Genomic DNA, 24220 nt, shown 5'->3' on the forward strand with positions numbered 1-24220 from the left:
AACCAATTGATTGGGGACTATTTCGTTGAAAGTCGAAGGTGTACGAAGACTTTTGGGAGCCACTGTAAACATACCCAATATTTTAAGACACTTGTAAATACTAGTTCAAACTGTTAAAAACCATTTCTTAACCATACATTACTGTTTCTTACATAAAAAAAATTGAATTCTTATTTGTATTAAAAAAAAACGTTTTATTCAGCATAAAATACTGCTACGATGCACAAAATCAATGATCAATGGGATAGAAAGCCATAAAATTAACCAGTACGGTACGTACAGTATGTAGTAAGAAAAACAAATGCACTGTAGCTGTATTTTACAGTAGATCCAGTAATGATATTTGTAACTTAAAAAAGTGAAGATTCTATTCTATTTAAGAGTCACAACTGACTACAACTGTATTTATGTCGAGGACTGCATACTAAGTGCCTTGCCTCCATTATTTTATATACCGATAGATGGCAGCACCATCACCGGATCGAACAGTTAATGAGAATTTAGAACTAGTCCAGGAGCTAATAGCTACCTAGTACTAGCACCCCCAGAGGTATCGTTTCACTTGGAGGACATTGAGACCACGAGCATATTTAACGTCGCCCAGTCCCCTTTAATGACGACGGTGGGTCTTCGACCATCGAGTTTCGAACCAGGACCCTCCGGCCCCGAATCCGACACTCTACCGATCGGGCTACAAAAGTGAAGATGATAGTGATTTATGCTGCGTGATCAAACCGTTATTCTTATATATTGTTAAATACGCAATACAGTTGCTTCACTAATTCTTTTATAACGTTTCCATCTATGGCAACACCTCTCTTCGTGGTTTCTTAAATTCACAATACATTCCATTTTCATAATTTTTGCATTTTGCTTAGATACTACTCGGTGAACTTCTACGGATTTCCTTTTCTTGACTTTTAATTGTACACATGGAAGATTCACTCGTACATAATTGTCGTGCTACCTTCAACGCATTTTATAGTTGTTCAAGCTCAAAATCTTTAGCTTTTCTTTAATTGTAAGAAACTTTCTCTTTTTCTTTCGATCTTCAAACTTTAGATGAAACAGCGCTCTTAGGTGTCATTATATTTCATCAACTTTCACATTTAGAATGAAAGAAATAAATGGAAAATTAGGAGCAGTTATTTGCATAAGCAATGTTCAGACTAGTACGGTACTAGTAACTTCCGCTATCAGTGATGCTAATGGGATAAAGGTCCATTCACGAAAAAAAATTTTTAGTAGCAAAGCCAAAACTTACACACCACGATTCCCTTCGAAAGTTTTCGTGTTGCGGGCGATAAATTCGCGTTAGGTCTTAAATTCCTTAGTGGTGAAAAAAATCGCGTTATAGCCATTCGCGTAAGTCGGATCGCGTTGTAGCGGGAGTCGACTGTATTATTTAAATCCAAACTCATGACTGTCTGTCACTGGACCCTTGTCTGTTACTAGTGACCTTACCCTAATAGGTTTGTGACTTACTTAGAACAAGGTTAAAGGAACAAAGAGAGTAGTAAAATATTGCGGGTGTCGGAAGAATTGAGGCAATAACTCGCCGTAGGTAGTCTTATTCCGTGCAGTGATTTTAGTGTGGAAAATGTCGTCTGGTTCGAATCAACTTTTCATAAAATGTTTGCTTTCCCATTGAAACTCATAATTTTCTTCTTCGAAGTTTTACAGAAAATAGAAAATTTTCGCCATTGAATAACGATACAGAGTCTTTTGGCAAATATGTTTTGATCATTAAGTATAAAAAAAAAAGGAAACTTTTCGGAATTCAATTCACTTTACTGGAAAAAACGTTTCTGGATAGTTTAAAAAACAACAACATGAAAACGATGAATAAGTAACCATAATGAATTTTTTGTTGGTGCTATACAAGTTCGTTGCAACGCTTGTAAGAAACGCTGTAAACTGCTTAAAACCTTTCATGACAACCGCTTCTTCTTGTCGTCCTCGTTGATGTGAGTTTACACCATCAGCTTCTTTTACGTCACGATGTAATCAACAAATCATGGTCTTCTGGATGAATACTGTTTATCAATGGAGTAAATGAGAGCCAATCAGTAAGCGACTGGCAACAGGAGGGCGTGGTGAATAAATTCCCTGGAGACAGTGACATGAGTGGAATAAATGCATGTTAAAAGACTTTCTGACTCATAGTGCGCTTACCAGTACAATCTAGCTCTGATGAGAAGAGGCCTGGCGTTGAGAGAGTTCATTTCTTCACCGGAAGACCAAGTAGTAAGAGCTGGAATTTCTACAATTGCCATTAAGCTGGGTCGCCATCGCAGTATGCGACGGGCGCGGATTCTTACATTGCTCACTATTTCTTATTTGAATTTTGAATACTACGGGGTGGTTTTTTTTCCCTCGATTTCTATACATTTTTGAATATATATATATATATATATATATATATATATATATATGCACGAATAGGATAGATAATTTAGAACGTTCTCAATGTTTCTGAGATGGAAGAGATTTTTGACCAATGTACTCAAATCAAACGGGCTCACAACTGTGCTGATCACAAAATAAACAATAATGGTGCCAACTATGCAAACATACCTGTTCTTTCTCAAACCGGTTTCCCTCCTAACTATTTTAGCAAGTGGAATATTTTTATCCTTGGTTCGATCAGAATTCATCTTATTAGAATCAAACCATGTATCGCAAAAACATTCGAAAACAAAAGTCACTCACTGGAAGAAATTTTGTAAAATCCACTATCATCCTCAAAAGTTTTATCTTCTAAAATTGCAGTTCCTATTGCGCATTTTCGATGGAATAAAGAACAGTCAATCAGAAAGCGATGGGCAACAGGAGGGTGTGGTGATTAGATTCCCAGGAGCCAGTGACATGAGTGGAATGAATGCCTGTTAAAAGATTTTTTGATTCACTGTGCGCTTACGAGTACAATCCAGCTCTGGTAAGAAGAGGCCTGACCTTGAGAGAGCTCATTTCTTCCCACGGAAAACAAGTAGTAAGAGCAGGAATTTTTACAATGGAATCTATCTTTGATGAAGTATAACACGAAGTAACAACTCCCTTACATTACGACTTGTTATGAAATATCCAAGGCAAGTATGGTTGTATTTTCGTGAACACGGTATATCGTCTGGGAAGGCCACATTCACCACTGACACCGAAACTGACGAGGCCTTCCACAACGTACCGGTGTAGTCGTCTGTCGCGGAACACCATGGGCGACCCGCTGTCCCCCGTGCATGCGCTCGTCCCGCCATTTTCGAATCCTGCGCAGAACATGTTGGACGTGATTGGTAATTGCAGTCCTTGGTTTTGGTAAGCCTTCACGCAGAAATCCGCCGGCATGACTGGTAAGTGAGCCATGAAAAGGGCGTCAGAGGGCATGTCCTTTTCATTCAATCCCCAACCAGTCACCTGAAAAAGAGAGAATACAGTATTTTGGTCCTTGAATGGTTTTAAAGCAAAACAAATCCATAAACAAGACTATAGTCTGTTCATGGAAAAGATAGACGAAAGTAAACAAATTTAGAGTTGTTGCTGTTGTTACTTATGCCACTCGGGAACCCGAGGCCGAGTAGCAATGCTACTCGGTTTTAAGGCAGAGAGGTAAACGACTTCCGTTTAATCGAGCGCTAAATACTAGGTGGAAGTCCGACTTGGCTCAGACAACACGATAGATGGCAGCACCATCTATGGACAGTTAGATAATTAAGAACCAAACCAGAAGTCGAATAACTTCTGGCTTGGCCCTCCCAGAGGTATCGTTTCACTAGGAGGACTTTGTGACCACGAGCATATTTAACGTCCCCCAATCACCCTTAATGAAGACGGTGGATCTTCGATCGGCTATGATCGAACCAGGGACCCTCCGGTCACAAGTCTGCTGCTATACTGATCAAGCCACCACGGCTCACCCAAATATAGAATACAGTTACTTTGTTCTTGAAATGGTCTTAAGGCAAAACAAGCCCGAAAACAAGACTATAGTCTGTTCGTGGAAAAGATAGACTTAAAGTAAACAAAGAGGTTGCCAGAAGGTTTCCCACAATCTTTACTGTTGAGTATGTTCTCTGTCCAAGCCAAACATGTGATTGAGGTCGCCAAATGGCGTATTTTCTTGTTTACATCTAGTCAATTTTTCAAATGAACGCATTATAGAAAGGCCATTAAAATGAAATAAATAAATAAATAAATAAAAATCCACCATTTTATCAAGTTGAGCCATTAAGAATTACTTAATTCGTAAAATTAAAAATAAGTAAATAAATAACATTAAAAATTCCATTAAAATTTAAAATAATCTGCCAACTAAACAACATAGCATTATATTTCCTTTAAAATGATCCATCAACTAAATAACACAGCATTATATTTCCTTTAAAATGAAAAAATATCCACCAAATAAAAGTTTCATGTGAATAAAAATAACAAAATTTCTTTTAAATTACAACATTAAAGCTTTAAGAGAAAACATAGCGACGACAAAACTGATAATTTTCTATTTTCGCCAATATAGAAAGCAGAAACGCCACTAAAACTGGTTGTAACGAAAAGGTACCAAAAAGTAGTGGAATGTGAGGAAAAGTGAAATGTTAAAATATTTTCACAGTTTGCAGCGCCATCTATCTAGCGATATATTAACTATGTTCATAAACACATAGTTGATTCACGTCAAAAAATAAATAGCTCTGAAGATCAACGTACATATTAATACTTGTCAATTTCTGAATTTGATAGCCATATTGTAGTATTTTGTGATTTATTAAACATATATTTTTTTTAAATTATAGAATGGTAAAATTTTTGTGATTAACTTTTAAAACATAAATCGAGATCTATTGATATTCACTGTCCAGTACAGTACTTATTTAGTTAAGTAGATAAACTGGCAAAAAACATTTGCTCTTTTTAGTGTCTTCTCTTCTGAATTAAAATAAGCTATTGGGAAAAAAAAAATAATTTAACGACAATTCTTGACGTGGTATCTCACCACATAATTTTTTTCAAACTTAGGATTTTGCAGAAAACATTGCAGAAAGGTGGAAGGATCGATTTCAGCGAAAAATAATTTGTAGTTTTTTAGAAATCGCGAAAGCCCACAAAAGCCCGGATAAGGGTGGCACTTTTCCGTTATACATGTAGGTATGTCACGACCAGTGTTGCCAGATTGGGGGAAATTTCCCCATTTTAGGGAAATCTGGTGCTCTCTGGGGAAATTTTGGGGAAATGGGTTTTGAGGGGAATTCTTTGGGGAAAAAAATTTTCTTGGGGAAAACAAACCTCGGGATTTTTTTATTTTTTTTCGTATTTAAATTGGCGTCTTGACATCTAGTAGTTACATTGTTTGTATCAAACAGCGTTGGTTTAGCTTTGCTCAACTTTATGGAAATCGCATTTCGCATTATGTGGAATATTAGGCTACGGAATTCTCATTAATAGTTCTGCGTGAGAAACTAATTGATACGTGAAACAGGCAAAAATAAGTGTGATAAAGAATGTTCTTGGATAAATACATACAAAAATCATAGTTTAAATGTACAGAAGCAGAGTAGTAAATGCGAGTAGAAAAAAAAATATTCGGTTATTTCTTATCTCTCGGTCAGGCGCTTGTATTTATGACTAGTGGCACCCGCACGGCTTTGCCCGTAGTAGAAAATTAAGAGGTATTTTGGTTCACCTGTATATTTACAAATAATGCATGATGAATTTCTCGCCAATTGGCTTGCCCGCGTTACGGTTCCACATTATGATAACTTGGTAATTTAGTTGTCCATCTTATGATAATTTTGCTCGGGAAAATGTTCTTAAAATTGGAATAGCAAAAGAACAAAACCGAATTTTCAAAAAATCGCTTAAAGGTGCACACCCCCATGCTACAAACTAATTCTTTGCCAAATTTCATGAAAATCGGTCGAACGGTCTAGGTGTTATGCGCGTCACAGAGATTCTGACAGACAGAGATTCTGACAGAGAGAAAGACCCGGACAGAGAGACTTTCAGCTTTATTATTAGTAAAGGTAAAAAAAAAGATAAAAATAAAGAGAAGACCAAAAAAAAAGCGAAAATGGGAAGAAAAAAAAAGTTGGGGAATTTTATAAGAAAATTTGGCTATTTGGGGAAAAAACATTTTTTTTAAGAGACAAAAATATCAGAGGAAGTCGATTCATTTTATGAAAATATTAGTGGAAAAATAATTTTTGAATTTGGGGAATTTTGATAGAAAACATCGTTTTTTGGGGAAAAGAAGGGAATTGGGGAAATCTGGATTTGACCATCTGGCAACACTGGCCACGACTTATTTTAAACTAAACTCAAGGAAGAAATATTTGCTTTTTCTGTCGTTTAGAGTTGGACAGGTTCCTGTTTAGAGTTTGATTTTTTTTTAATTGACTGTATTAATACCTAATATTACATTTTCTAACAAACGAACTTTAATTCAATAAACAAATAATCGTTTTTAAAGTTTTCTAATCTTAAAGTTCTGTATAAATTTTGCCCGATGAAATGGTAAAATTTCAACTTTGGTGGTAAAATCATGGAAGTAATGGAACGGAAGTGACGTCATAAATGGGCGAGCATTTTGTGACAGCTTAAGAGATCTCTCTAAATATTTGAAACCAAAACAAATGTGCTAAATTCAGTAAAATGCAACCATGTTTTTGTTCTTGTTTGCATTTTTCTGCACCTAAAAAAAAAAATAGTTGTTGACGTAACAGAGGTTTCTCTAAAGGTCAGAGAAGTCTGACTGCGATTGGGAAGTCGCGGGTTCGAATCATGGCTCGGGCATGGATGATGGATCTTTTAGTGTCCTTTTCCTTGTGTGAATGTGTTGTTGGGGGTCATTCATTAATTACGTGAGGATGATTTTGGCTATTTTTGACCCCCTTTCCCCCATGTAAGGGTACGTAAGATTTTTCACCCCCCCCCATTCTTACGTAAGATTCCATTTCGTTTTTCAAAATAATAAAATAACGAATCTTTCATCACTGGAATCGTTATTAAATTCACTATGATTAAATTAAACCTCTTTGTGTTAAGAAATATTTACTAAAAAGTTGGAATTTAGACTGAATGTTTTATCGATATTTTTTGCATATGATGCGATACCAACTAAAAATAAAATATGCCATGCAAATAGTGCGATTCTTTTATTATATTTTACATTATTCATTCTTTGCTAAACAAGTAAAAAACAGCTCCTTTTAATACGTTTTGTTACCTTCCAGACGCAAATGAAATAGGATCCCTGCCAAACCATTTGACCGCGCGATTTCTGTAATAAAATATCGACTTGGAAAATATTACGTAAGAATGGGTTCAACCCCCTCCCCCCAAGTAAGGGTATGTAGAGATTTTTTCAACTCCCCTCCTCCTCGAGACCCTTACGTAATTAATGAATGGCCCCTTGCGCTGAAAATGGTTGCCTACCCTATAAACGGGTTCTTATACCATGAGTATACAGTGGAAGTCGGACCAAATTATGGTACAGTTGGAAAAGTGAAGCAGCGCATCCCAAATTGTCAGCCTAGCTAACACACGACAACAACATATATTTTTAAGACTTTTTTCTTTTGAAAACAGATTAAAAAAAATAAAAATAGTTTGAACTTTGACATCTTGAATTCAAATTATGTTTTTCGCAATCACGAGTGTGTGTGTGTAGGCGTGTGTGTTTGTGTGTGTTGGGGGGGATGTGTATGTGATAGTTGTGTGTATGTGTAGGTGTGTGTGTATATGTTTGTGTGTGTGTGTGTGTTTGTGTGCGTAGACCTGTGTGTATGCACGTAGGCATGTGTGAGTGTATGTGTGTGAAGTCGTGAGTGTGAGCGTGCGTGTGTGTAGGACATGGACGCCCCCGACTAGCAAGAAGCGGATAGCTCTGCCGGAGCAGCCGCGCCGCCTGCAGAGGCCGGTGGGCGGTGGTGCTGCAGAGGCCCCTGGTCCAAGCTGAAAAAGGAACCACAACGCCAAGGACGGTAAAGTGAGGACAATAAGCAATCGTGATTGCTCAATAATACATAATTTTCTCAGTTACTGATACTCGCTGACTCAATGAATAGGATATCAGTTTACTGTTCAGATAACCCGAGCTCGATTTCCCATTAGTCCTTTCACGACGGATTTCACTTACAGTTCGACTAATATAGCGGTCAGCAGTAAGTTATCGCTCTTAAACTAGTGAACTACATGCAATATTGCTTGCAATATATTGTTGTTTGGAAAAGCACCATTTCATTGGTGAAACTTATCACTAACAGGAGATGGTTGCATACAGATTCAACTAATTTTTCGGTGAAACACAGATTTTTATGTTTAAGGGGAGTTGGTAACTTGAAATCTTTAAAAAATAATTTTTCTGTGTCTATATATTCAAATCGAGAGCTTTGAAGCAACGCTGAATTCATGTTTTTAAGTAGATTAGAAGTAATTCAATTTAAATATTGATAATGCTTGCAGGAATGTATTAAAATGTACGAACAATTTTACTCTCAAAACGCTATTTTCTCGAAACGTGAAATTACAAAACTCATGCTAATTTTCCGGAAAATTACTCAACACATTACTTTGAAAATTTCACAGCATTTTATTTACATGTTCATAATTATACTGAAGCAAAAATTTTGCTTGAGGACTCACACTTTTTTCCATACAGATGTTTTAATGGTCAAAATCTGTCTTTTTTTTTTCATTTAAAAAGTGACTTAGAATTTATTAAAACATGAAATAAACATAATCGCTCCAAATTTCACTTTTGTAGATCCTTAGATATCTTTTGAAAACAGTTTAAAAATTCTAAGTTTCTATCGCTAAAGCTTTTTGAGAAAAAGGTACATAAAGTTTAGCAATTTCACATTACGCGTATACAGCGTACTGACTCCCCTTAATGCAGTGGCGCAGCCAGAAAAGTTTTCTGGGAAGGGTTTTCAAAATCGAAAATTGTTGCTTTCTTTCCCATTCATTTACAATGCGTAATTATTCAATATCAAAATATTTCAACCGATTAGTAATTATTCATTAAAAATAACTGCTTAAAAACAATTAATAATTCGGATTGATATCACTATGAAACGAAGAAAGTGGAAAAAAATCACAGAATATTTATTATTAGTTTTACTTTAATCTTATATTCATTTTTTGTGTGTTTTTCGCGAGATCATTTAAAGCATCCTCTTCAAATACATTCATGTCTTTATGAATGTCAAATTCTAGCTAATAACTGTTTCGATCTTTCGATGAGAATTGGTTAAGAGCCTCAGAAAATCCGGTGCGGTAGGCTTCCTCTCTCTAGGTATACCTAAAAAAGATTTATGCAGTGATGGAAGTGCTGAGAGACCATGATACCTGTAGAGCTTTATTGACACCATTTTAGCTATCTTATACTAGGGGTGACGTGGGTTGCTCATCATGAAATAAAACTTTTATATTTAAGAATTGAAAAGTAGTTTCTGACTGCTTCCAGATCATTAATAGATATTTTGTTGAAACCTATTCCGCTTGGAAAAGCTCAAATACTCTGCTTTTTTCCCTTGATTTTAAGGGAGGAAATGAATGTGCTTGTGTTCTGGGAAGGGTTTTAACCCCAAAACCCCTCCCGTGGCTGCGCCACTGCCTTAATGTAGTTAGTATGAGTGAAAATTGACCACTTACGTATCCTTTCTTTCCGCGATGGATGTTGTGTGCCGTCGTTTCGAAAGAAGGGAGACATATAGGTTGGACGCGGTCATTGTACTTGATGCGAGGCGAGAATCTCACCACAGCGATGTCAGAATCGTACGTTGTCTTGTTGTAGTTTGGGTGAATTTTCACAGTTAAATTCTGAAAAGAAAATCAGCCATTTAGTAGATATAGAAATTCCATTGCAGAGATATTGATACTTTTACGTCATCGGGAAACTACTAGCCGTTCCGAGCCAAACCATGCCAGAAATCATGAAATCGTGCCAAATTATAGCATTACTGTCTGACTACGTTTGCCATGAAATTGGCAAGCGGCCAACTTAGGCGATTCAATCTGAACGAGGAAGAAAAGGAGAAAAAAATGATGCCCGTGCTTTGTTCATTTCAACGTGACTCTGCTTAGTTTAGAGGTTAGCACCAGCACGCATCTGTAACGGCAAATTAGCATCCGTGCAAATTGATAGATGCATCCATTTACGCCTGTAAATCTGTTGTTCACCTTTCCAGATCGTTGATGGTCAAACATTAACAAGCATTTCCGTAACATTTCGTCTACCACGAATCTCGCCAAACTTGCAAAAGACACTTTTTCAAATTTTTGGTAACAGTCAATAGTAATTATTTTCTACTAAAATACTACCTATTAGGCATCGCCATTGCAGAAACTGCATCAACCGAAGAAGAAAAACGTAATAATAAAGTTAACGAAAATTCCATTAAGACGTGGACTCGAAAAATGACATTGCCAAAAAGGCGGTTATTTTGAAATCTAGTAAAAATACATTTATTCAAAATTAGTGCATCAAACGTACCAATTAAAAAAATACCTAAAAGTCAATTTAAAAAAAAAAAAAAAAAAAAAAAAAAAAACAATGTATGGCATCGCCGAAGAAGAATTTTCTTTGTAATTTTGATCAAATATGGTGCAAATACTAAGATACAGTTATAGAATGCTGTTACTAGGAAATCGATTTCTCTGTAATTGACACTCTAAGACGGACTTGGGCAAAACTGCAAGTAATACCACATAGATTGATACGGCATACAAGCTCTAGCTAACGGTAGTTAAGTTTTTCAGATTTGAGCCCTTTTCGAATTTTGCAATTCAACTATTTATATTGAATAAATATCGTAACATATCACCGTTCTTTTTTCCACTTTCTCGTCATCGTCAGCAGTCTGCCTCCGATATTTCCCGAAGAAGAGCTCGAAGACGTCAGGCGTGTCAAAACAATGGGCAGCGGTCAAGACCGTTTGCGTATCGATCAAGGCTCCCCCACAGACCACGTTGGAGAAGTTCTTGTAGTTTATGGCGATGGCCACCATCCAAGGCCATTCCCCTGCCTTGGTTCGTTCCCCGTGGGTTATCTTCCCCACTGTCTGCACGAGTGATTGTCCACAGGCTGTAAAGGTAATAAGAGAAGAGTAAGTATAAAAGTTACCATTTTTAGAAGTAGCTTGAACATAACCTAAACTATAGCTCCGGTAAGGTGAGTTCTGACCTTCAGAGCATTTATTTCTTCTTCAGTGAATTCACTGACAGTGCGAAGCATTAATGGCACAGATTTGAGAAGATGTATTGATTCGCACTACTGCACGAGAAACCCAGTTCAATTCACCGCAATTAATACTTTCCTTTTCAGTAAAACTCCTAAAGGAAACAAACATTCTCAAGGTCAGGACTCATCTTTATCGGAGCCATACAATACCTGAATCGAAAGTGAGTTAACAGAACAAGTTCAACTCGCCATTTACTCTTTCCCTTTTCAGTGAAATTCCTGAAGGAAACAAACATTCTCAAGGTCAGAACTTATTTTATCGGAGCCATGCAATACCTGCATCGAAACTGAGTATAAACACAACAATCAAACTCTATTCGTTGGAATTATCATGCTACCTTTCAATTGCCAACGTTTACAACTTAAGAATAGCTTTAACTGCTTGACATACAAAGGAGTATTGGACATGTCACTGATCCCTCTTGTCGTAGTGGACTGTGATTCCGAGATGTCATTCACTATAGCAGACTGGCGTCTCCGAGATGTCATTCGTTTCATGCGCCAATAGAAGCTCGTTGACGTCTCCGAGACTACATTGTATGTCAAGGGGTTAACGTTACTCGATGTTACCAGAGTAGGCTAAAAACAAAAGTATCGGCTATAACAGGGGTTCTCAAACTGGGTGCTGTGGCATTCTGGGGTGTTGTAAGAAGAGACAAGGGGTGCCGTGAAGTATCCACGGAATCCATATATAATATGGTTACTAATAGAGGTGCGACATCGATGGCAAAACATCGATGTTAGAAATTAAAACATCGGTGCTATTGATACATCGATCGAAAAACATCGATGTTTCCAAACATCGAAGTTTTAAAACATCGATCTTTTTATCAACGTATAACATACATTTTTGAATATACTACCACACCAATTTAAGCAATACAAAAGAATACGTACCCGACGAATATATTGAAAATACTGAACCTCAAATCATGAATATAAGAATAATTTCGCAACATCTTGGTATTATAATAGGACAAAAATTGGTAATAAGACAGGCACTGATTAACAGAAACTAGTTATAGTAATAAGGAAACATTGTCAAACTGAATGAAGCAAAGTAAATTTACATCAAAAAAGAATCTAAGAAAAAATTTATCATAGCACTTACCGTCAGTTGAATGATGAGAAAAAGTTGTGCTAATTATTTTAAAAATACTAAATTAATTCTAACAATTATTTTTAAGAGCAAGAAATATGTATTGTACTGTTAGTTAATAATTGAACACAAATTGTAAGTAATAGAGGGACGACTTGTTAAGGGAAATCGATAAGTAACCCCAAAAATTGGTGTTGACGGTTTGGAGAAAAAGAAGTTTGTTTACTTTGTTTCCCCAGAAGCGTATTTCTCTTTTCGCAGACTATCCCACCACTCAGAGAAACATCTCTTTCCGATAGAGCAGAAGTTGCCATCACTATCAAATACTTCAAAGCAACTTTTACCAACTCTGAATTTTTAAAGTTATAACTTTCACCGTAGTAACGTATAGGATTTTCCTTTAGTTTAAGAACTGAAGCTTTGAAATAGACTGCAAGTTCTGGCACCAGACTACCAGTTGTCAGGTTCTTCCACACTGTTAAAAATTCAGGAAGATTTTCTGGTAATTGTTACTGTAAAATTGCATCGCCGACGCATCGCTGATTTTTACGGTAATTTATACCGGAGAAATAAGCGATCCCAGCGCCAATTGGTTGCTGCGGCCTACCGAGGATACCGTAAAATTTTACAGTAACATTTGATTTTTACGGTAATAGTTACTGGCAACATGGATGCCAGTAACAATTACCGTAAATTTTCCGGAAAATTTTTAACAGTGCAATAGCTTTGACCTCTTCCTCACTATCTAGTTAATCTTCTACAATCTTGTAGTGATCTTCCCAAAAATCATCCTCTACACAGAAAAATTGATCTTATAAAATAAATTCAAAAAATGATTATTTTTTTTAGCAATTCCAAAAGTAAACTTAATTACCTAGCGAGAAAATTGGAGCAAATTTTATGATAATTTTCCATTAAAATGCAAAACCATCAACATCGAAAAAAACATCGAAACCGAAACATCGATGGTCCAAAAACATCGAAAGTAAAACATCGATGTTTTAACAAAAACATCGATGTTTCCAAAACATCGACATCGATGTAGCACCCCTAGTTACAAATTCTCTAAATATTAAATTTTTTTTGATTAATTTGTTGTAATCTGGGTAGATTTGGCGTTTATTCCACTAACTGCCAAATTATCGTAGTAACTTAACCTGTAAATAGTTTCTTGTAATGCATATACAACCCCCTTCACATTCGAATGAAGTATATGGTCCCCTTATTTCTGAATAGGAAGATTCGTGAATGAATAAAAAGAAAATATGAGAAATTGGTAGAACGTTGCAGGATTTTCTGGATATTTCTTCGCTGGTATAAAACGCCGGGCGTCTTGTGAATGAAGGGGAGAGTCAGTTATGCTTTTTAACTGTCTGAATTTCGCCTGAGTCTTTGCTCTGTTTATTGTGAGGCATTTGCGCGGTGTTTTTGCGTATTTGGATGTAAATACGTGTGCCATCGTGGAGTTTACGGTGTTTTAATTGATATTTGCTTAATTGCTGATGATTGATTTGGCAGTTGTAACTACATTTCCTGTACATAGCTGTAAATAAATCTCCTGTGCTTTTCTCAAGAACTGTGTCGTCATTTAAAGAATTTTTTGAAGTGGCTGGACTCGTAACAGTATATTAGGTGGGTGTGCCAAATAAGGTCATGTAAACCAAAATAGTCACCCACCTATTTTTGATGCAGCATAATAAAAATTCGCTATGTCGTGTTTTCATCGCCATCATAAAGCTTGACTGATGATTAAGCTTTTTCAACTAGGAGTTTTTGATTATTAGGCAACAATGTAACAAAAGAGTTTCAGAAGAGAGATGTCGAAACTATCTTACCTCATTTTACGGTAGGTTTTGTTTCTGCATGGTTAACTGTAGTTTACTGGCATAAAAAAAGTAGTTTATTGTTCTTGAAGACTAATTTATGCAGTTGACGAACTCCAAGGGAAAAATGTCTTTGTGTACTGCTATTTTCCCCTATGATTTGATAACCTAGAAAAGTAGATTGTTGCCCAATAAGGCCACGTTTTTTCACTTTTCACTCCAGGGTCCCTTGTATCTACCACTCTTTATGGTTTAACCATTTGGATGGGACCCTGAAGACAGCTCTGATTTTTTGATCCAGACCAGAAACCGAGCAATCCCTGGTCCAGCACACCCAGAGGTACCGTTTCACTTAGAGGACTTCGTGACCACGCTAACGCCCCCAGTCACCATTAATGAAGACGGTGGTTCTTTGATCTGCTAGGATTGAACCCGGGACCCTCCGGTCACAAGTCTGATGCCTTACCGATCAGGCCACCACAGCCTTAATAAGGCTATCTGATGATTATGCAAAAGCTGGTGCCAATTCAGTCACAAATGAGCGTGATATTTGACTTTATTTAGCGAATTCACTTTTATAAGAGAGAAGGACTAGGGTGCTACAAGAAAATTTTAATTCGTCAAAGGGTGCCGTGAGTCTAAAACGTTTAAGAGCCCTCGGGCAATAAGATTCTTACTTCCAGTTTCGCATGATGGGACCATATCTGCTGACCAGAATCCATTCTTTTCGCACGTGACAGAAGACTGTCCCTTCAGGATGTATCCTCCCTCACAATAGTATTCGAGTCGTGTCCCCTGAGGATATTCCTCTGGGTTATCAGTTTTGGATTTCGTGTCAGTTTCGCCCACGGCTGGAATGACCTTCACTCGACCGTTGGTGATAGGACCTCGGTTTTCACAGTACATCGTGTACTCCGGAGTTGTGGCATCTAAATGGAAATATATTACGGTAAATCTTGCATGTTGCAGGTGGAAGTTTATGAAAAACTAAATGATGCATTATTCACTCAAGGAAATTTATTAGTAATAGTACTGATTTATGAAGTGAAATTCAATCATCCACTTATTTTAAAAATCAAACTTCTTGGGACAAAAAACGTCATACATAACGCAGTTTTATATTCAAGAAAATTTATAGGTCATCGGCATTTTTTTGGCCAAGAAAAATATATTAGAGCCACTTAAATGTTATTGCATATAAAGTACATCCTTTTATGGTCATGTTGTACCCCACTGAAGATGAACACATCCAGTTGCACAATGAACACTGTTTTAAAACTGGTAAGGACCGGAAATGATTCAAAAAATATGACAGAGACATTACTTAGATCAATTAGCCAGTACAAGCACCAGATCTAAATTGAATTGAGAATCTGCAGGAAGAGATCGAACGGGGCATCATGTAGCTCGATTCATTATCTGTAACTCTTAAAGAATTGGAAATTGCAATTCATCGCATATGGTCTTAAATTCTTCATACCACCTACTACCATCGTATAGAGTTCATGACAAAAAGAAGTCATGCAATATTAAGGGCAAAAGGCTGCAGACACATCGTTGAATTGAGTAGGGGTCATAAAAATTTGGCCACTCAGTGCGTGTTATCCATACCTTTTTGACAAGTTGGACGAACCGAAGTCCATAACCCATTATTTCCGCAAGACGCAGAAGAATCTCCAGAAAGCGTATAACCCTCGTCACACAAAAATTGAACACGTGTTCCCTGAGGGAAACGATCGTCTTGCATCATTGGTCGACGTCTACCTTCCGAAGATGGATGTAGAACAGTTCTTCCGTTTTCCACAGGGCCTAGATTATTACAGTACGTCATGATTTCTGAATCTGAAAGAGAATATAAACATGAAGTTCTAGTTTAAACATTTAATGAGTTATAATTTGTGACTGGGTGGTTAGCTTTGGATTAAGCATTCAAATGTTTTTTTTTCCTTTTTTTAAAAATTTAAACTAACCTTATGGTGCAGTTATTCTGCTCCCTTTTTTTGTTCCTTTAACTCCTGAGTACCAGATGATAAGTAGGATACAGTTCAACTAAATTATCCCGTCAAATATTAGAGTAAAATAGGGTAGACCGTGAAAAAGATTTTTCCTGAATTAATTGGCAATAGTAACTTTCATCAAAACGTTTTCAAAAAGAAAACAACCAGAATTTTTTTTTTTTTTTTTTTTGTTGGTTATATGTATTTATTCATCGAGTTGCAAGTCGTTTTTTTTTTTAATTTAAACGACCCTGAAATAAGTTAAAAAAGAAAAGAAAAGAAAAGAAAAGAAAAAAACTCGTTTGAACATGGGAAGTGGAGGGGGGGGGGGGCTCTAATTAGACATTCTGAGCTGGAATAATGTTGGATTGCTGGTCCAATGCGCCTTCAAAATTTTATAGTGTGGTACTTAAGTAAAAAACGGTTGGAGACTCCTAGTCTATAGAGTAAAAGGTTCGCTGTTTCATCCCAGTTGTGTAAAGATCAAAGTGGTAAAAAAATCAACAACTGCATACCATCCACACAGTAGGGGGTAGCAGCCGACCAATACCCTTCATCATCGCAAATGACGTCTGAAGGCCCGGAAAGTGTGTAGCCGTCTTCGCACGAGAATTGAAGACGAGTGCCTTGAGAATATTCGGAATCGTCTGTTACAGTCGGCCGACGAATAAGGTTCGATGCAGGATAAACCACCATTCGACCGTATAGAATAGGTTCTGGATCTTCACAGAATGTTAGACTGCCAGTTCCTGAAATGGACGTGAATTAAACATTTTAAGACTTAAAGAGTTACATCGGTCTTCTCGTTCCTCGGGATCGTGTGCTGGTGTCTCTAACCAGCAGATAAATCAATGCGCGCAATCTGGCAAAAAGGAAGTATTGGGCATTGATTTGTCTACTGGTGGACATATACGGTCCTAGATATGAAGGGTGAATCTTAAGCAACCTGACTTAAGGAATCTGACGAAACCTTAAAAGGGTTTCGTCAGATTCCTTACTCTTTATATGAATGCGAATCTTAAAAACGTCAAATCTTAAAGAATTATCACATCGTTGGTTCTCCACATGTGGAGAGATTTAAAAATTATGGATGGTTCTATTGGTCATCCAATGCCAGGATATATAACAATAAAAACAGGAATATGTAACGGGGGAAAAACCAATAAAATACATTCGCGTGTGTCTAAATTACATTATTTATCCAAAAGCCGAGGAGGCCTGTTGCCCTTTTTGATCTCTCAAACAATGTGCCTGATAAGTAAACAATTTAAATAAAAAGAAGTTATATCACTATTTCTAATACGAATGAGAATCATTAACATTTACTTAATATTTTAAGAAGTTACGTAATGTTTACTACTTAAACATTTAAAGAAGTTACGTTGGACAGGTTGTTCTTGAAAAGAATTGGAAATGTAAAGATTTGAAACTTTTAGGAGTTAATAAAGACTGCGGGCTCCTGAAATGTCTGAATTACACATTTTTAAGTTTTGAGGATAATGGCAGATTGCTGGTTCTTCACAGGGAAGCCTCTAAGGTCTAAAAGGTGTGTGTATGGCAGACTGTCTCCTCACGAAATGCATGTGAAATAAATATTCATTTAAACTATTTGATGGAAAGACCGAAAGCAAGCTTCAGAACTTGGTTAAGCTATTTTGAACTCTTTGCTGTTCTTTGAAATGGATGCAGAACCAAAACCTTTTGGAGTTACGTCACTGTGTTTGCTCTAGATAAGATATGACACTTAAGTAGCTAACAGTTTTATCAGATTACAAGTATTTGTTCGCATTCAATCATCTGATTGGCTACAGGTTAACTCCGGAAGGTTAATCAAATAATGACTGTTAATAGCGTCAGTAGTTTGTGTTCGCTTCTTCTTATGTCTGTTGCTCTTTGGCAGTGATGCTCAATCTTTTCTGCCCGAGGGCCGCACCTTATTAAAATAATTCTCGCGGGTCAGAACATCTATAAAATTACAAAATAGTTCATTCTTTTCCAATAACATGGAAAAATACAGAAAAGGAAAGAACATTACATTTCAATAATTTTTGTTATCATTACTTGATGCTTATTTATTCAATGCCTGTTTTTCAGAAACCAATTTCTGGCTCCAAATTTGTGACATTGTCACTACAATCGGGCTTTTTGATTTGCGCAATGAATAAATTAACGGCGGGTCACACGGACCAGCTAAAAGGGCCGGATTGGACCCACAAGACGTAGGTACGGCACCACTGTTCGATTGATTATGATTACTTTTGGTTAAATCGTGGTTACTTGAGCAGCAGACGAATGCCAATGAGTGCAAACGCTCTTTGAACTCTGATTCAATCCGCTGACTTTTGATTGGCCAAAAATATTTTGTGGTCTTATCAACTGCCCTTGTAATCTGATTACTTTGGGGGAGAACTGGTCGATCCAACGGTGAACATGCTAGAATAATTTCAAGTATGCATAGTAAACCCGTGACTCTATGCAAACGCTTCTGGTTAGTGCATGGTAAGCCCAACTTAACCGGATGGTTTATTCCAACACGACCTCTATAATGAATGAGATGATCAACATTTTAAAATCTTTAAGTTTTGCGTCAGATTGCTGATTTTCGGTACTAATGTGAAATACACATTTTAAACCTTTAGCAGTTACATCAGATGGTTGATATTCTGAAGCAACAAGAAGTTCCGTCTAGAACTATACGAGCCTACTTTCCCGTATACCCATACTACTTTCTAGTACCTGATCAATATTCTCAAAAATAGCTAAAATCGCAAAAAAAAAAAAAAAAAAAAAAAAAAAAAAAAAAAAAAAAAAAAACCAGCAGCACCTTTTAAACAAAGCAGCTAATACACTTTTTCTATTAAAAAAAAAATTCTTTAACAGCTTTCAAAACGAAAAAATAATAATTAAAATTAATAAGCTCATTAAAATAAATACATCATTATCAAAAAAAAAAAAAAAAAAAAAACCATCGTTTCTTTTTCCCCTGTTGCCAAAAACGATTTTTGAAATGAATTAATGCACTTACCAAAATAAATAAAAACCATAAAATGTCAACTTAAAGAAATACTTTTCATTGTCAAAAAAAAAGAAAAAAAAAGTCGTCTGCGCATATCTTTATGTAGAAACATAAATGAGTTCGAGTTTATTCGCCGAAAACTGAATACCTAAATTAAAACTTTAGCGTGAAAATAAAAACAAGTCATATCAACAATAATTATTTCACAGTTAAAACCATAGCTGCGGAGTCGGAGTCGGACTCTTTTTGAGATAAAGGAGTCGGAGACGAATATCCAAGAATCGGAGTCAGTCATTTGTCCTCCGTGTATAATTTTTTTCCAAAGCTACGAAGTCAGAGTCGGAGTCGAAGTCGGGGAGTCGGAGTCCGATTAATTGTCGGGCACAGGAGTCGGATTCGGAGTCAGGTGCCCCTAAATTCTCGGAGTCGGAGTCTGGAGTTTGGCGTCATGAGCTATTTCCAACAAAATTTGTTTGAAATAAATCTGCCTTCAAGTACGGAATCTACATTGACTTTCAGTTTCCCCGTAGGCGCTAATGTTAAGGGACTTGAACTGTTCAAAATTGAACAGAAAATTGTTCAAATCAAAAAGATATTTTATATACAAATTTTTCATCAAAAGCTTTTTCCTACAAAGTTTGTTTGAAGCAAATTCGCCTCACAGTTCGGAATTGCCTTGAATTTCCCCGTAGACGCTAATGTTAAGTTTTTTTGAACTGCTCAAAATTGAACAAAAAATAGTTCAAATCAAAAAGTGGACGGGAATGAGGTGTCCTCGCCGAGATCTTTCGAACAAAAAAAAGTTTGTTCGAATCGGACTATTCATTCAAAAGTTATTGGGGGGGGGGGGGGGCAGACAGACCGACGGACCGGCAGGCATTTTTCCCATCTCAATACCCTACTTTCCAATTTTTAATTTTTCGATATTTATTTAATTATTTTATTTATTTTTGACTTTTTTTTTTGTTTTTCGCCGATATTTTAAAGATGTATTAAGCCTTCGTTCATGTTTTTTCTTCTTTTTCTGACTTTTGCTGGGAAAGTAGGCTAACAAGAAGTTCCGTCTAGAACTATACGAGCCTACTTTCCCGTATACCCATACTACTTTCTAGTACCTGATCAATATTCTCAAAAATAGCTAAAATCGCAAAAAAAAAAAAAAAAAAAAAAAAAAAAAAAAACAGCAGCACCTTTTAAACAAAGCAGCTAATACACTTTTTCTATTAAAAAAAAATTCTTTAACAGCTTTCAAAACGAAAAAATAATAATTAAAATTAATAAGCTCATTAAAATAAATACATCATTATCAAAAAAAAAAAAAAAAAAAAAACCATCGTTTCTTTTTCCCCTGTTGCCAAAAACGATTTTTGAAATGAATTAATGCACTTACCAAAATAAATAAAAACCATAAAATGTCAACTTAAAGAAATACTTTTCATTGTCAAAAAAAAAGAAAAAAAAAGTCGTCTGCGCATATCTTTATGTAGAAACATAAATGAGTTCGAGTTTATTCGCCGAAAACTGAATACCTAAATTAAAACTTTAGCGTGAAAATAAAAACAAGTCATATCAACAATAATTATTTCACAGTTAAAACCATAGCTGCGGAGTCGGAGTCGGACTCTTTTTGAGATAAAGGAGTCGGAGACGAATATCCAAGAATCGGAGTCAGTCATTTGTCCTCCGTGTATAATTTTTTTCCAAAGCTACGAAGTCAGAGTCGGAGTCGAAGTCGGGGAGTCGGAGTCCGATTAATTGTCGGGCACAGGAGTCGGATTCGGAGTCAGGTGCCCCTAAATTCTCGGAGTCGGAGTCTGGAGTTTGGCGTCATGAGCTATTTCCAACAAAATTTGTTTGAAATAAATCTGCCTTCAAGTACGGAATCTACATTGACTTTCAGTTTCCCCGTAGGCGCTAATGTTAAGGGACTTGAACTGTTCAAAATTGAACAGAAAATTGTTCAAATCAAAAAGATATTTTATATACAAATTTTTCATCAAAAGCTTTTTCCTACAAAGTTTGTTTGAAGCAAATTCGCCTCACAGTTCGGAATTGCCTTGAATTTCCCCGTAGACGCTAATGTTAAGTTTTTTTGAACTGCTCAAAATTGAACAAAAAATAGTTCAAATCAAAAAGTGGACGGGAATGAGGTGTCCTCGCCGAGATCTTTCGAACAAAAAAAAGTTTGTTCGAATCGGACTATTCATTCAAAAGTTATTAGGGGGGGACAGACAGACCGACGGACCGGCAGGCATTTTTCCCCATCTCAATACCCTACTTTCCAATTTTTAATTTTTCGATATTTATTTAATTATTTTATTTATTTTTGACTTTTTTTTTGTTTTTCGCCGATATTTTAAAGATGTATTAAGCCTTCTTTCATGTTTTTTTCTTCTTTTTCTGACTTTTGCTGGGAAAGTAGGCTAAAAAGGAAACTTTAACAGTAGAATAGTTAGAATACATTAAGAATTGATCTGCTGATGAATTTTCATCAACAGGAGTAACAAGATGCTTAATTGCGACTCCTGCTGATTTGACGATGTTTTATGCAAGAAGGTGAGGTAGGGCCGCAGAGAGCCAAGGCGGGCCCCTTGTCAGTTATGTCGCCGGGCTTCCTTCCGCCCCCTCCCCGAAGAAGAAAAAGAAGAAAAGGAGAAAAAAGAAAGGGGAAAAAGAAGAATAAAAGGGAAGAAAATATCAAAACTGCTTACTAGATTCCAATCAATTCTATTTTAAATGCCACAATAGTAAATACCACAAGCAACGATAAAATTAAAAATTAAAAAAACTCCCGACTGAGTCGCAACAGTAAATCCTTTTAAAAGCCTTATACTATTGAAAATCAATTACAAGTATTTAATTTGAAATGAAATAGAAACTGGCAACAGATAAAAATTTTAAATAGTTGCGTTAAATTTAATTGTCGGCCAACAATGAATTCGGTTATCAATCGCGAGAATAAAGGCTTAGCCGTTATTAAAATCTGCTTTAAAAAAACGTTATAATTCGAATTCTATGAAACATGGATATTCCAAACACATTCTATCAGACGTGGAAAAAAAGTCTCTTTATTTTGGTATTAAATTTAAAAATTTTTAACTGGTTTCACTGAAAAAATTGCGAAAAACCTTTTAGAGGTTTTTAATTAATATCTTCGTTAATTAATGTCATCCAAAAATGCAACCTAGCAAAGAACACTCTCGCTCAACTCTCCTTTAGAACAATTTTTTCTTTTTTTTTTCAAAATCGGTCCATCCGTTTAGGCGCTAGACTGCCACAGACCCACAGACACGTCAAACTTATAACGCACTTCCTTTGTGTGTCGGGGGTTAAAAAGAGTAGATTTTACTTATAAATCTTTACGTTTTCTGTTATTCGGAAACCACCCCCTCTCCCCCCCTTTTTTTTTCTTTCTTCCTTTTTTTCTCCTTTCTTTTTTTTTCTTCTGTCAGTGTCGCCAGAAACTCCCCCTCCCCCCAAGGCCCAGGCCCCCTAATTTCCGACTGGGCTGAGACATGGCTTCTCGTTGGGTTTGGGGGCGGGGAAAGCTTGCTACTGCAATATTCGCTCCAAATTTATGCTGCACCAAATGTAATTTTAAAATTTACAAGAGCAAGGAAGTTTACCCGAACGAGAAATTGCCTCGCAGGTGGGTTTGGGAGCAGACCATTCTCCGGTGACCATGCAAAAGATGGTTTCCTCTCCTCTCCGGTGGAACCCCACGTTACAGAAAAACTGCAGCCAGCTGCCCTGAAGAAACCCCTCCCGACTGATCCAGGGATTGATGGGTGGAAACGTCTTCCTCTCGGCATTCGAGACGCTGCCGGGATCAGGACAGTGCACAAAAGCTGGATCGGGTTTCTCTGAGGGAAAAAAAGGAATAACGATGTGCCATTGAAAAATTTCAGACATACTAAAGCAACATTAAACAACATTCAGACAGCGTCCGTACTAGAGATGAGCCGGGCTCGGGTTCTAGAACCGAAAATAGGTTTCGGGCTCGGACTCAAGCACAGATATTCAATCGCCAATCTCCATACAAATTCAAAGCAAATAAACATTTTCCTACTGTGAGAAAATGAAAGGAACATTTAAATCAGTTCAGTCAAATTTACCCCCCCCCCCCCCCAAAAAAAAAAACAAATAAATTAATTAACGCTTATTTATAGTGTTTTTTTGCGATTATTATTGCAATATGTCATACAGTAATGCATTTGAAGTGGAGCATTTTAAGAAAATTTAGAAACTTCTCTCTGTTAATGAAGAACATTTGACGTAACATTTTTCATTAACAGAAAGATCATGTCAGACAGTAGAAGGCTCGATTTTTGATACAAGAAAGTTTCCTTCGGGTTCGGGCGGGCTTGGATTTTGTTCCGAGACAATATTACTCGGGCTCGGTTACACATTTTTGGAGTCGGGCGGGCCCGGGCTCTAAAAAATGAGCCCGAACTCATCTCTAGTCCGTACGGCACGAGAGCTCCGCTTTTTTCTGCCTAAAACCAGTTTTCGGTCTGCGTTGCCATGACAGCAAGCCGTATTGTACGGGACCCGTCGACGGAACGAGAAGCTAGATATCTGACGTCTCTGACGTCTGTAGAGTTGGGAGTCGCATTTCATTGGAAAACGTATGTCTGTTACGCTTTTAAAGCGTAATTCAGACATCGTCCGCACATCACGTTTGCCATGTAATAAAGCGGACAAGCGTACGTTTTCCGAAAAGGAATAATAATTAATTTTAGACTGTAATTTTAGCATCTTCTCTTACTAACCCAGGCTCATGCCCATAGTAAAAGCTATCACAAGAGGTAGGTCAACCATGTGGATCCATGAGGGGAATCATTTCCCCATCTGATAGTACTATTCAATACTACCCTAACTTTATCCTTCATATTCCAAATCTTTAAGAACCGTCTTTAACCACTAAGCATTTTCAGTTTAATACATAGGATATTAAAGAGCCTTTGCAGGTGCCTACTAAGATAGCAGGAGGAGTTAGGCCAAGCACTTTTCCATCATTCGCTTTAAGTGCGAATAAGGTTCTTCGTCGGT

The 24220-nt window shown here is 36.8% G+C and overlaps 1 protein-coding gene across 1 annotated transcript; it reads right to left on the reverse strand.

Annotated features, from left to right (window-relative positions):
* Window positions 1–2859: 2859 nt before the first annotated feature.
* Window positions 2860–14957, reverse strand: LOC129225887 (limulus clotting factor C-like). The gene is made up of 4 exons (XM_054860417.1): window positions 14833–14957; window positions 10818–11077; window positions 9646–9813; window positions 2860–3411 (listed from the first exon to the last, which is right to left on the reverse strand). The coding sequence occupies exons 1-4, from the start codon at window positions 14855–14857 to the stop codon at window positions 3064–3066; spliced, it is 801 nt and encodes a 266-aa protein (XP_054716392.1). The 5' UTR covers window positions 14858–14957; the 3' UTR covers window positions 2860–3063.
* Between the last annotated feature and the right edge of the window lie 9263 nt (window positions 14958–24220).

This window comes from Uloborus diversus, chromosome 7 (assembly GCF_026930045.1).
Source record: "Uloborus diversus isolate 005 chromosome 7, Udiv.v.3.1, whole genome shotgun sequence".
Lineage (NCBI taxonomy): Eukaryota > Metazoa > Arthropoda > Arachnida > Araneae > Uloboridae > Uloborus > Uloborus diversus.

Excerpts from the sequence above, each read along its gene's own strand:
- LOC129225887 (XM_054860417.1), bottom strand. The coding sequence starts at position 14,857 with ATGGTCCCATCATGCGAAACTGGAA. Across the intron at positions 11,078-14,832 it reads CCCATCATGCGAAACTGGAA|CCTGTGGACAATCACTCGTG; the intron begins GTAAGAATCTTA and ends TTACCTTTACAG. Across the intron at positions 3,412-9,645 it reads ATCGCGGAAAGAAAGGATAC|GTGACTGGTTGGGGATTGAA; the intron begins GTAAGTGGTCAA and ends TCTCTTTTTCAG.